Genomic DNA, 12,989 nt, shown 5'->3' on the forward strand with positions numbered 1-12,989 from the left:
GACCTCCACTACTTGTTGCAAAAAAAAGAAAAAAAAAGGCCTCACAGTCAACAGGAGCTCCACGGGAGCAGGAGGGTTATTTATGGAAGAGGAGCAGAGATGAACTGATGTGGAGAGCTTGGGTGAGCTGGTGCAGGATCCTGTTTTTACTCCACAAAGACATTAAAAGAAGACTACAGCCACTAAATAGGCTCCTTGATAAAAATCTACACCAGTTTAAGAGTACGCTACCTTAAGAACATGTTTTGACACTTTAGGCTAATTTTAGAATAGCATTTTAGCTTGAAGGACACAAGAGTTGCAGGTCTAATACTTGATACCTTGATAGGTTACGTTAACTGATTTAACTGCTGTGTTCTGTGAAGTCAAATCCATGTTTTTGTCGACAGATTCTAGTGCAGGAGGAGTAAGAGAGCTGAAAACCAAGGATTTTATTCGGTGACGACTTGTTAAGTTGCTTTTTTCTGTTGTCCCATGTGCGGTCGTGTTTTTTGCAAAGCGCCCACTTGCCCACTCGAGCTGAAGAGGGATTAAGTGTTAAGAGTGTCTGAACATTTTCACCATTGTTTCCGTCGAAACACGACCAACTGAATTTGGCCGACGACAGCTCAGCGGTAGAGCGAGTTCAACTTGTTGTTTCAACTTGAAGATTGTGGGTTCAACTCTCGGGCTCAGCTAGTCTACATGTCAATGAGTTCTTGGACAATACACTTTTGTCCAAAGACCAGAAAATTGCTATATAAATATAGACCATTGACCATCAATACAAGGTTAGTTCAAGTTGTGAAAGTGGCACACACCGTCCTCCGAGGTGGCCTGGATGGGTTTGCACCAATTTGGTGTAAATGCGTACTTTAACTACTAATTCCTCAGTATGACATTTTAAAGGTGCATTACGTAATAAATCTAAAGCAACTGGCCATATTTTCCTCCTAATATGTCACAGAGACTCAGGAATAATGTTCATATAACAAACTGAACTCACCAACAACAACAGTACAGACAAAATATTTGCATTAAAAATATATTTTGCAGACTGCAAATCATGTTTATGTTTTGAAATCATGTTTTGGCATGTGGCGCCACCTACCGCCGTCTACCAATCATTGCAGTCAGTAGAGTCTCAGCTGCCGAGCAACCACGGGTTGCCAGTTACGTCAGAAAACGAAACCTAAAAGACCTCGGTATTTTGACGAGTGTTTGACAAGCTTGCGTGCAACGAAATCTCAAGGGAATCTTCATCAAATTTGGTCCAATCTCTCAGTTTGAATCTTCACCACCAAACGATTCATTCTTGAGTCTAAGTTCAAGGTCATTACGAAAGCATTATCGTACAGACACCTCGAGACAATCCTTTCAAATATCCATTTATCCATCGTGTGGTATTTTGTTGTACTAAATAGAGATATTTCTAATATTTGCAACAACACAAATGTCTGAAAAAACCATTTGTGCATCTCTGTTTCGGCAAAATGATTAAGAGATCGCACCATCGTCCATAAGGTCTCTGACATTTTAAATAATGAGGTTTGCACATCATCCCACTCATTTGCCTTTTCTCAAACTCGCATTAGATGCGATTTCGCAGCGAGTCCAGCTCATTAAACAAGTTTTACTTTGCCGCAAACATGAGGGGAAAAACTGTTGCCGAATTCGAGTACGGCTGTCGGCTCAAATTCACTCCGCGACGGGAAAAAAGTCGGACCAGATTCCCCCGTAATGACACGAGTGAATGTCAGTGGTTATTAATTGCCCACATGGGTAAAACAAAAAAAAAAAAAATGTCACAGAGTCACATCACAGCTGAACCTGCCACTGCACTCCCACACAGCCCCGGCGGAGGCAATTTCCATTTTTGTCAACCAGACGTCTACGGAAACGGTGACGGAAACACGAGGACGGACGCCGCGCACTCCAGGTCTGATGTGGGGAAAGGGTGAGCTCAGGACACGGCGGAAGACGGAGATGGAGACAGAGCAGGAACGTTTGTCTAAACACTTTCACCCTTTTGAATTGTTCGCCCTCTCTCTTTCATCCCTCAGCTCCCGTCTCTCAAACAATGAGAAGAACGGACTCGGAGAGAGAGAAGAAGAAGGAGGAGGGGAAGGGAAGGGAGCAACTGGCACCCTTTTTTAATTCCACAAAAAGCTGCTCCAACAAACGAGCCCCCGCTCGGCAGGCCTCCGCAGAGTGGCAGCGGGCCAGGCTGGCTGAGAAAAAAGGGGGTCTGGAGCTAAAGAATGGCGGCAATTAAGAGGGCGAGAGAAGGAGAATTTGGCGATAAGAGAATGAAAAGACTGAGCCGGGGTATGAGAAGCTGGCCGCAAGTTTTCTTTCCTCTGCATATCGGTAAAAGTCAAGCCAGGGGAGGGTGGCCGCATTGATCGCCTGTGTGTGATCTGCAAAAAGCCTTTCATGGCGCGGTGAAAGCCGAGAGGACGACGAGAGCTGAAAGGAAAGGGGAGAGAAAAAAAAAGAAAAAGAAGGAAAATCTTCCTCCGAACCATCCTTTCTTTCAGCTCCATTGTGATTCATGGCCCTGTTCCTGTTGCCGCGCTCAGTAATCCCTCTTCTCCCACCGACACCTGTTTGCTGAAGAATCGCCAAAGGACGCCAAGGTGTTAGCCATGATACGGTTTATTACGAGAAATGTGATCTGGAATTTGCTTCGTAAACCAGCCTTTTCTTCAGAAGTAGAAAAAGAGGGAGGGGAAATAAAGAAAGAAAAAAAAACGCTGACCAAGCGCAGACACATGTTTGCTGACTGTTAGCGGAGAAGGTGATGTATTAAAACCTGGACTGATGGAGTTATTCCAGAGCCAGAACAGAACGGACATCTCGGGCAATTTTACTGAACCTGTTCCAACAACAAAAATTACACAATACTTTATGGTACAATTCTTTGATTGTTTCCTTTCCTTTATAACGTCCTACTCTCACATTTACTCCATGCTCTTTAGATCTCATCAACATGCCTCCGCAGGGTTCCACCTAGCGTATCGGCCCGTTACGCTAGGATTTGCAGCCGATACGCTGCAGATTGAGGACCGTAACGCTGATTTTCGATCAGCGCAACAGTATTTTGACTGTATTTACTTAATGTGAAAAACGTTGTTTTGGGACGGAATCGGGACGGCCCAAATGCAATGGCGCGTCAGGGTGGTGCCACTCTGTCTGGTCTCGGGGAAACGCGAGCACCGTCTTGTACTGAACCGTGCAGGCGTATCGAGTTTCTTGGAGTGTTCAGTTCATTGTTTTTAAGTGGAAACCGTTCCAAAAAATATTCCCCAACATTTTCACTAGTATCCACATCGGAATTCTTGCTATAGATTGTGCTCACATCGGCAGGAACGCCAGCGACATTCAGCTGCAAAACTCACAAAGTTAAAGCATCCACAGCAGCGTCGCGTTGGATATAAAAGGTGTAAAAATGACCAATGAAGAACATAAGGTGTAAAAAGAACAATGTTCCCTTCGCCATTATCATTACATCAAAATAAATCCTGGCTCTAACCCCTCTTCATTCATTCATTAAAGAAGCACCAGGCTGAAAACACAACTCACTCACTCATAATTACTGACATTTGTTATCCAGCACATTTCTCATTCACGGTGATAAAGACGGAGTTCGATTCCCGACCTACGTCACAAAAGTGTAGTGAAGTGTTGATACTCAGCCCTTACATCGATGATGGATTACATCAATATTGATTTGAGTGATGAAAATATAGACGTTTTGTTTGTTTGTTTTACAAAGACGTGCATTTATTACTCACTCGCATTGAATAAATATCATTTTCGGCTCGATTTTGGAGAACATAAATCACAATTTAGAATCAGTTGCGCTCATTATTCCTGGAAACGTTTTGCATAAAATCACATTTCCATACCAGAGTAACATTACTTTTCATCACTGAAGTCATGAAAACGGATGATATAGTTTTTTTATAGTACATTTTTGAACTCGCGCCGAGGAAAGAAAACTAATCGCAAAGTTCTTAAATTCTTCAAATATTGTTTTTCCATTTTCTAATTACGACCTCATTTATTATTTACATAATGCCCTTTGATGGCTGGTTTTCTGGGTGGTTTATCATGGTTATTGTAGATTTAAATAAAGCTTATAATAAAAAAAACTGACACACAATGATGCCATTTATGAATTCCCAGAATGCTCAGAGGGAGCCCGTCCTGCCTCATCACAGTAAAGATCAACTCCACTAAAGGAAGGAGCTCTCCAACCGTCTCTTGAACAAAAACTGTATCCATGACAACCACTTCCACATCTCTAAATCTCTAACAGAGCGACCTAGCAAGCAAACCTCTTACCTTTTGACCACAATTGCCCAAATTTTAAAAAGACAGAGCGTCAAAAACGGACGAGAAAACGAGCAAAACAACATTACGCAAGACGCTGCAATTCCACGTTTTTGCGGTCCATTATCGGTCACAGGGCCGCAAAGGATCGTGGGAAGTGCATAATCTTTCTAATCCTCGATCAATAAGAAAAAAAACCCAGAGGTGAATCGGAACATTCATGGGAGATTGACTCCACACGGGAACCCGCAGAGCACAGCGTGACGCAACGCCGCGTGTGCACGTCCGTCAGTTAACGTGGGAGAACGCTGCAATTAGGAGGGAACATTGCTCACGTCGCGGCTCGGACGTGTCGTGCTCACACACACACACACACACACAGTCGACAGCCCCAGACAATGACAAACAAATTGGCCGCCACACTTAACAGCCCCCGGGCTTTACTGTGCAGTTTGTGTCACTGTGAGTCATTAATAATCTCCCAATGAGCATCAGCGGTCACTTCTTGAGGGGATGATTATCACCACATGCCTCACCAGGAAGAGCAGTTGACATTTGAGCGCGGGGCCTTTTAACTGCAGCTGGGAACAAAAAAAAAACCTCAGCCGACTGTTGGCGACCGACATGACAGCAGGGTTTTTGTGGAGGTTGTGCCTCGACTCTGGGTGAGAGACTGGATCATTATTGCATGTTTAGTATTAAAGTTAGCATCACTGTGTTCAGCCAGCTCAGAGGCTTTTTATAAACTCTATAAACTGTTTTCGGTCGACTTTAATTCTTCGGCTAAAGTATTTGAATGATGATTTTTACATAATATTTATTCTTCCTGTGTGGTATTTGTGCAGATCTGTGAGAAAAGATCCTCTCTTGAGTCTGTAGAATATGATGACGTACAGGTCAGGACAATATTTCATCTAAAATGGTAATTTCACACAAGTCTGCCGTATTGGGGTTTTTTAATACAATTTTGATGAATTGTTCAACGTGGTTCTCTGTAAGCTCTGCCCAGAACCTTTTTTGAATTTTACGTCACGATTATTCTCACCAAAATAATTGCGATATTATTGCGATAACTAAAAAAAAAAAGGTTGTTGTTTTAGGTAATTTTCGCACCTAAAAGTCTCCGCTAGCCTCGGTACGGTTGGGGGTTGCAACATTCAGCCAGTCCGAGTTCGCTTTCACATTTTAGCGAGAGGAACCAAACCTTTTGAATAACATATTCCCCTCACCTGAGGGGGCGCTGCATCAAGAATGACTGAAGGTGAAGACGAGACAAACAACGAACAAGGAAACTCAGTCCTCTATTGGTTATTGGTTAGGACAACTTCCGTCATCAAATATTTATTTTATTTAGTCTTATGCGAACATACTACACACCTACGTGTATGTTTTGGTTGCGTTTACCCACAATGCCTTGCGTTGTAGTTCGCTTCCTGCATTTGGTTCACTTGACTCGAACCGAGACGTACATTTTTAGGCGGACCAGAGTTTGCGTCTTTGGGTGCAAAACAGAGTTCGGTTAATTCGAGTTAATACAATCACAGACAATGAATGAATGAATGAATGAATCATGAGGAAAAGTCACAGCTCCCCCTTGTGGCACATCCAAAAGTACTACTTATTGTAAGTGCTTTTTAATCACGATACACTGTCCCATCACTACTGTTAGTTTTCTTTTTTTAAAGATGGCAAAAAACATAGGGAGGCAATATGTGATTTATAATAAAAACAAGAGCAAATTTGTGCAAAAAGAAGAAATGAAACAAAACAAAATGTCATGCGAAAAACAGCACTGTGATGAATGTCTGCAGTGCTGCAGAGATTTTGGCCAAATATCCTGGAAAAGTTTGTTGACAGACTCAGAATATGTCAAAAAGAAAGAAAGGAGGATGGATGTGCGTGCGTGCGTGCGTGCGCGTGCGTGCGTGCGTGCGTGCGTGTGCGTGTGCGTGCGTGCGTGCATGACTGACAATGCAAGAAGTAAGAGGATTCTTGCACTCGGTGTGAAGTTGCATTTTCCACAAACTTTTTACCCAAAAACCATTCATTCATTCATACATTCATGTATTGAAGGAACCACAAACTCATTTACCGCCATCTGTTTTGCTGAGAACAAACCAGAGCACTCTTCTCACGAAGTACAGCACGGTTCACTTGATACGAGAGGCTTCTTTTTCTTTTTCCTTTCTCTTTTAGCATGTTTTTGCTAAAAAAAAAAATGAAGCGGCTAAATGATAATTTTATGTTTTAATTAAAACCACAATCCATTTTTTCCGCGGACCGTTTGCGACGTCTCCCCGAGAACAAAAAAAAAGGACAAGATAAAACACCGTGAACAATCTAATCCTCTCCAGATTCACTCGCGGCTATTTAACATGATTATTGACACTTTAGCACCAGCGACGATTCCTACAACTGGCTCTCGACAGGAGACGAGCGCTCGCTCCTCAGCCACTTCTCCAGAGACACAGTCTCCTTGACATTAAGTCTGTCTGCAGTCACTCGCAATAGAGCGGGGAACTGCAGACGCTCGCTAACCCACCGCGGCGGTCACTGAGGCGACTCGGGGTTAAAAACAGGGATTTTTGCAAAGTGAGAAAATCCTAAAAGACATAAATTGCCTGATATTTTTTTATAAAATCCAATCTGACCTTTTTTGCATTTGACATAATGGTTTCTAATTATTTATTTACCACGTTGCCTTGAGGCTTATTTGGAAGAATTAAATCAACTTAAACATTCAGAGCAAAGAGCATAAAAAAACTGTGCAGCACATGAATAAATGTCTTGTTTATACTTAAGAGCATCTGGTTATTTGGTGACATTAATTATGTGGGGTTTTTGAAATCGAAATTTTTTCGAAATTCACTGCTGCCATTTCAGGCAGTGAGTCAATCAGTGGCTTGCGTGGTATTAGAAGTAGTGCTAGCGGGCACGTTAGCAACATCAACGTTAACGCGTGGCGCGTTTCCATGACGACTGACCGGAAAAAGACGCACGTGACGTCACGTTTACGTGCCCAGGCAAAGTTTACTAGTTAGCTCCATTAGCGCCATTAGCATGCCTACAGTCGAACTGGAGCGGTCCGTTTAATATTAGCGCTACAAATAACCATGCACAACAATGCGTATGTGTGCCTCTGTTTTCAAACTTTAGCGTTGCTTTAGAGACTCATTACAACAAGTCGGAAGTCACGTAAACATGACATCACACGCGACTTTTTCCGGTCAGTCGTCATGGAAACGCGATGTGCGCTAACGTGGACGCCGTTAGCTAAAAGAAAGGCAGTTGTGATCATGTGCTACAGTATAACTGTGAAGGAGTGTATCGTCTTAATTTTTCAGTCTTTCTCCTCTTGCGTTTGTGTTCCTATTCTATAATTAAGCCGGACATTTGCATAATCTTCTTTTTTTTTTTTTAAATGTGTCGTTGCTACGACGGCGCCGCCAACAGCACGCGGAGACTCGACCGACACCTTGGCTTCGTCCACCAAACGGGGAGGGGGGAAAGTCGTGAAAAACACATCCAAACAGCAGCGGCTTCACCGATATGCAAACAAAGTCATTAATTAGAGCTTTCGATAATCAGGAGCGTGCCGCTCTGGAGATGATAATCATCGGCCCGTCTGCTTTCCAAGCGATAAGCTAATCAGCTTCGTCTCTGCCGAGTCGTCGGGGGAACTCATCATCATTGACATTTCAGCACAGGACTGAGGGGGGGTGGGGTGTGACGGAGACGAGTGCAGGGGTCGTCACCTGAAGTGCCTTTATATTATCATTGCTGCAGAGCGGCTTTATCCTCTCCACTTCATTTTGGCTGTGTTTAGAGGGCGATCTGAGGGATTTCTGAGGCTTTTTGCCGTAAATGGAGCGAGCTCCAACACTTCTGCTCCTCCTTATTGGCCGTTCTACTACAACGAGTCTGCACAGACGACTGCGGCACCAGCAAACGCAATAAAACGACAAAACAATTGGTCCAGCAGAGAGTTTCAAAGAGTTCCATCCATGCTTATTTGGTGCGCAGACACTTTTTAACCCTTTTTTTTTAGCCCATTAAGGGTTCAAATGGGGGTGTTTAGGCTTTACAAAATGCATTATTATGTGTTGCTGAGTCAAAGTTATGATTCATTTTATATCGCATATTCAAAACATTTTAAAAAAAAAAGGGAGTAGTGATACTTTAAGTTTTAGTTTTGTGTAATATTTCCACAACATACTGTATATACACAAGTATTCGAACACGTATCTACGTATTAAATATGGCAGGGGTCACAATTTATATCATATGACAAAATCCCATAATCAACAAAAAAGGTTTGCGTTACGATATTTTTAAAGGATTTCAAAATAAAAGCGTCCGATTTAATACGGAGCAATACGTGTTCACGATAAATACACGGAGTTGCGATTAGGGCTGTGCGATATGGCCTCAAATCAATATCACGACATATATTGAGCAGCTCACCTCGATAAAGATATACGAACGATAAGTTCGGTTGCTAAATGACATCATCGCCTAATTTGCATAATTGACCATTTGCCTGATATAAGTGTCCGAGTGTCTTAAAGGGACATGAACATACAGGAAGCCTACCCACACACTCGGCCAAAAACAATGTTTTATTTTTTTCTGAATTATCGAACGTACCGATAACGGCAAAATGACGTCGATTATCGTCGTAAATTTCAATAACGATAAATTTTCTATACATCGCCCAGCCCTCGTTGTGATGCAAAATAAGTCTGTAATAAAGGTACAGAAAGAAATAACTCGCTATAACGTGTATATTTTTGTTCATAAAAACAAGCCGAGCGAACTTTGAGATGTAACGTATTTCTAAATTTCACTAATTCAAATCAAATTTTTAAACATTTTAGTACTTTTTCTTTGCTCAGGTGTGTTCATATAGTTGGTGAAAATTGATAAAAAAAATTAAAATATTGCACATTCTCCTCTTCTCTGTAACACAGTGATGGGAAAAGCAGCATAAACGCTCTGTAAGGGTTAAAAACCCTGTGGACGAGATCTAAACGATCGACTGTTTTATAGCAACGCTGCCTATTGTTTTAACATCATGGTGAAAGTTTTACTGCTGCCATTAAGTCCTTTTGTTTTGCTTATTATCCACACAATTTAAGACAATTCAGTAACATTGGGGAGAGAAAAATATAAAAGACAAACTACAACAACTGTGAGAGCGAAGTGAGTGCATCATCTGCATATAAAAGAATAATGGCTGTAATCAGAGACAACGCAGCCTCTAAAGGAGGTGGGAGAACATTTAAGCGAACACATAATCACATGAGGGAATTAACATGAGTGACAAATTATGTTAAGCATTTTTTAACTTTGCCCACAAACAGTCACTTTCTGTCGTTTCTCCCTCTGCCGTCTCTCTTTGCTCATTTCCAAGTCGCATTAGTCGTTTCGGAAAAAAAAACTAATCAAAAAATGAGCGCGATCGGCGCTTTGGCGAATAAAACAAAGTAATAACCTTAAATTGGAGTTAAATGAGGCTTGAATTGTGATATGAGACAGACTTATTTAGTGGATATCAGTCGTGGACGCGAGCACCAGGAGCCACCAACGAGGGAAAAAGCCTCTTCTACTTTAGTAGATGCGATGTAAGTGTCAAGGATTTTTTTATTTTTTTTCCCCTCCCGACAAGACAGCTGCGGTGCTTCAAATTAATTCATAACCTGTGGAGGGGGGGGGGGGGGGGGGGGGGTTATACTGCCATGACAATCTGACAGCTTTTTAACAATACAGAGCCAATACAGCAGCAGCTGAAGCTGAGGATCTGTCATCCTGGCTTCCAGCACCAGGGTCACAACCACTACTCCTTCTCAGTTTCTCCCATTGTTGTGTCCGACATCACTCCATAAAAGAATAAAAGAAAAGAAAAAGAAAATCATTACCAAGCAAATTCCTATCAAGGTTAACTCGTCCGCCGCAGATTATGCAACAGCAGCAGCTCCGTGTCTCTGTGTCTCTGTGTCTCCCACCCTTGAAATAACTCAACCTCCCATTAGCTTTGATCTTAGAAGGGAAGGAATGTCCCCCGCGCGGGACAATGAGGACGACTCTTGACAGACGATGGCGGTTACAGTCAGGTGAAAACAACAACAGGCCGACAGAGATTCAACTGCCGACTGCGGCTCCACCGTCTGAAGTTATGAAGATGGTTTTCTGTCCAACGTGACGTCTGTGACGCTCTGAGGAGCTTTTTTTCGGAGACGCCGTCGTCGCCGCGGTTATCTCCGCTCTGACGTCCACATAAAAGGGACATAAAGTGACACCAATGGCGGTCACTGGTCATTGTTTTTTTTTTTGAGGTGTAATATTTCCACTACATTGTGTTTAATATGGCAGAGGTCACACAGTGAAATGACCTGGAGGCCACTCAGCGACAGTGAAGTGAGGAAAAACGCAAGTGTTCAGCCAGCGTGGGCAAAATAAGCTTAATATTATACGACCACGTTCCATAATTTATGATAATTTATGATGATTTCAAAATAAAAGCGCGTGTTTTGAGACGGATACATGTAGTTGTGATGCAATACGTGTGCAAATTGAGTCTGTGCGGACCAAAATGACTGTAATATGGCCACATTATGTGTAAAATATTCAAAAAATAACTTTTGTGTATATTTTCAGATTTTTCTCTTATAGAAAGGTCCAAGAATTCAATTTAATACCAATAAATGTCTTTATTTAGGTGTGTTTCGGCTTTAAAAGGTCAAAAAAAGGATAAAATTTGCTTCAGATTAATAATAAAAAAATAACGTTGAAGATGAAGAAAGACATCCGTTTTGATTCCAACATGCTTGGAAAAAAGTGACACGTCATGCGTTTGTTGCGATCTGCAGTCTCACCATTAGATGTCACTATTTCTCACACACAGGACCTTTAATAATATTTAATGATAACATACAGTATATATATATATATATATATAATGACGCTCGACACCATGAGCCAATTCCGTCTTACTCCACATGCATCGGTGTGTATACACGAGAGATGAGGTTTTCTTTGCAGATTAAACTTCGGACTATTTTCCTGATGAACTGATCCGTTGTTTAAATGTTTTCAAATATATTGTTTTGCCCCAAAAAAAACCTCTGACAATTCAGTTTGCTGTCGCAGAGGAGTAAAGAAAAGAGAATGTTTACATTTAAAGAGCTGGAATCAGACGAACATTCAACGCAAGTCAAGAAAAAAGGTTAATAATCAGTTGTCGTAGCCGTAATTGACTGTGATGCATCATCAATGATGGTAATTTGTTCTTATTTATGTACAAAAACAAGGATTTAACTGTATCACATGTGTTTGCGCTCCTTTAAACATCTTAACAAGGATTTCCTCACAAGTTTTCATAATTCTCTCATTTTATTTGTCTATCTTCATCTTTAGAAACGAGTCCTTTCATTGAGTTGTGTTGTATTGGTGTTTTTGTTTATAGTTTACTATCATTGTTTGTGTTACATTGCTATATTGTGACACATGCATACCATTACTGAGCTGCCCTTTGCATTTTAGGTTCCCAACATGAGGATATTTCATCAGCAACAGATTCACTTTCCCTTCCATATTTCTGCTGTTTATTTATTAAAAGATGACTGTGTGTGAAGAGTTCCTGACGAGGGAGCAGCGCTGAAGGAAACACCTGAGCACAAACCTCATCTCCAGCCGAGAGAACCCTGTTTCCCCATCATCATCATCAGCACCCTGTTGCTCCGCAGAATGAAAAAAACCTTCCCTCGTGTAATAATGGCTGATAATTTGCACCTGCGGCTGTGATTGCGCACCCCCCTTTTTTTTTTCCTCCCTCCCACTTTGCCCTGCGCCACTTTCCAGCAGGTAAACACAGATTACAGGTCAGTGGTTGTTGGGAGGGTTTGCACAGGCTCAGAGAGGATTAGGCTTCCTGAACAGAGTCACCTGCATTTTCTGAAGCTGCTGCCGCCGCCGCCGCTGCGAGGAATTAGGACACACAAAACACCACAAAACCACGAGAGCCACACCTCGCCCGCGCGTAACACAACTACACACGGGCAAATATGTGACACGGAGGTTAAACAATAAACTTTTACAACAGGTCACACTCAGTTACAAACACACGCGGAGGAGACGTGCGGCTCCAGCGGCTCCAGCGGCAGCAGCTCGCCCCGCCACAGAGCAGCCAGTGCGGCTGCGAGCGCGGAGCTTTGGCCGCAGTCAGAGCGCATGAGCGCGGGGAGGAAGGAGAAGGAGAAGTGCGGCTCAAACACAAACACATGACTGTAGGTGGTGGTGGAGGTTTATGTCTTACCTTGTACCACAAGCAGAATCACTACTGCCGCCGCCAGGAGCGCGTTCCTGACCGGTGACACCGGACAGCTCGATGCGTAATCTCTCGCCATTCTTCAACGGTTAGGGGGGAAGAAGAAGAAAAAAATCCACAAGATCACCTCCAGATTATTCCTTTATTCTCCGATGAGCCAAGAAACTTCAGCTCAGTTCACACAAGCGTCTCTGTCTCCTCTGATCTCACCTCTGCACTAAGTTTCTCTCTCTCTGAGTGTGTGTGTGTGTGTGTGTGAGGGAGTGGACAAGAGGGAGTGAGATATTCCTCCCACTGTGGACCGCCCACAGTGCGCACAGGTATAAAAAAAAAAAAAAATGAGAAA

At 42.5% G+C, this 12,989-nt stretch overlaps 1 protein-coding gene across 1 annotated transcript in view; it reads right to left on the reverse strand.

The window, feature by feature from the left end:
- The window catches only part of pvrl2l (PVR cell adhesion molecule related 2 like), a gene marked incomplete at both ends in the record, with an annotated part of 234,184 nt that extends 221,462 nt beyond the window's left edge, over positions 1-12,722 (reverse strand). The window contains one exon of the mRNA XM_083899885.1: positions 12,632-12,722. Coding sequence (XP_083756011.1) covers positions 12,632-12,722 — 91 coding nt within the window. The remainder of the gene's footprint in view (positions 1-12,631) is intronic.
- Positions 12,723-12,989: the final 267 nt, after the last annotated feature.

Source organism: Microchirus variegatus (assembly GCF_963457635.1).
Source record: "Microchirus variegatus genome assembly, chromosome: 13".
Lineage (NCBI taxonomy): Eukaryota > Metazoa > Chordata > Actinopteri > Pleuronectiformes > Soleidae > Microchirus > Microchirus variegatus.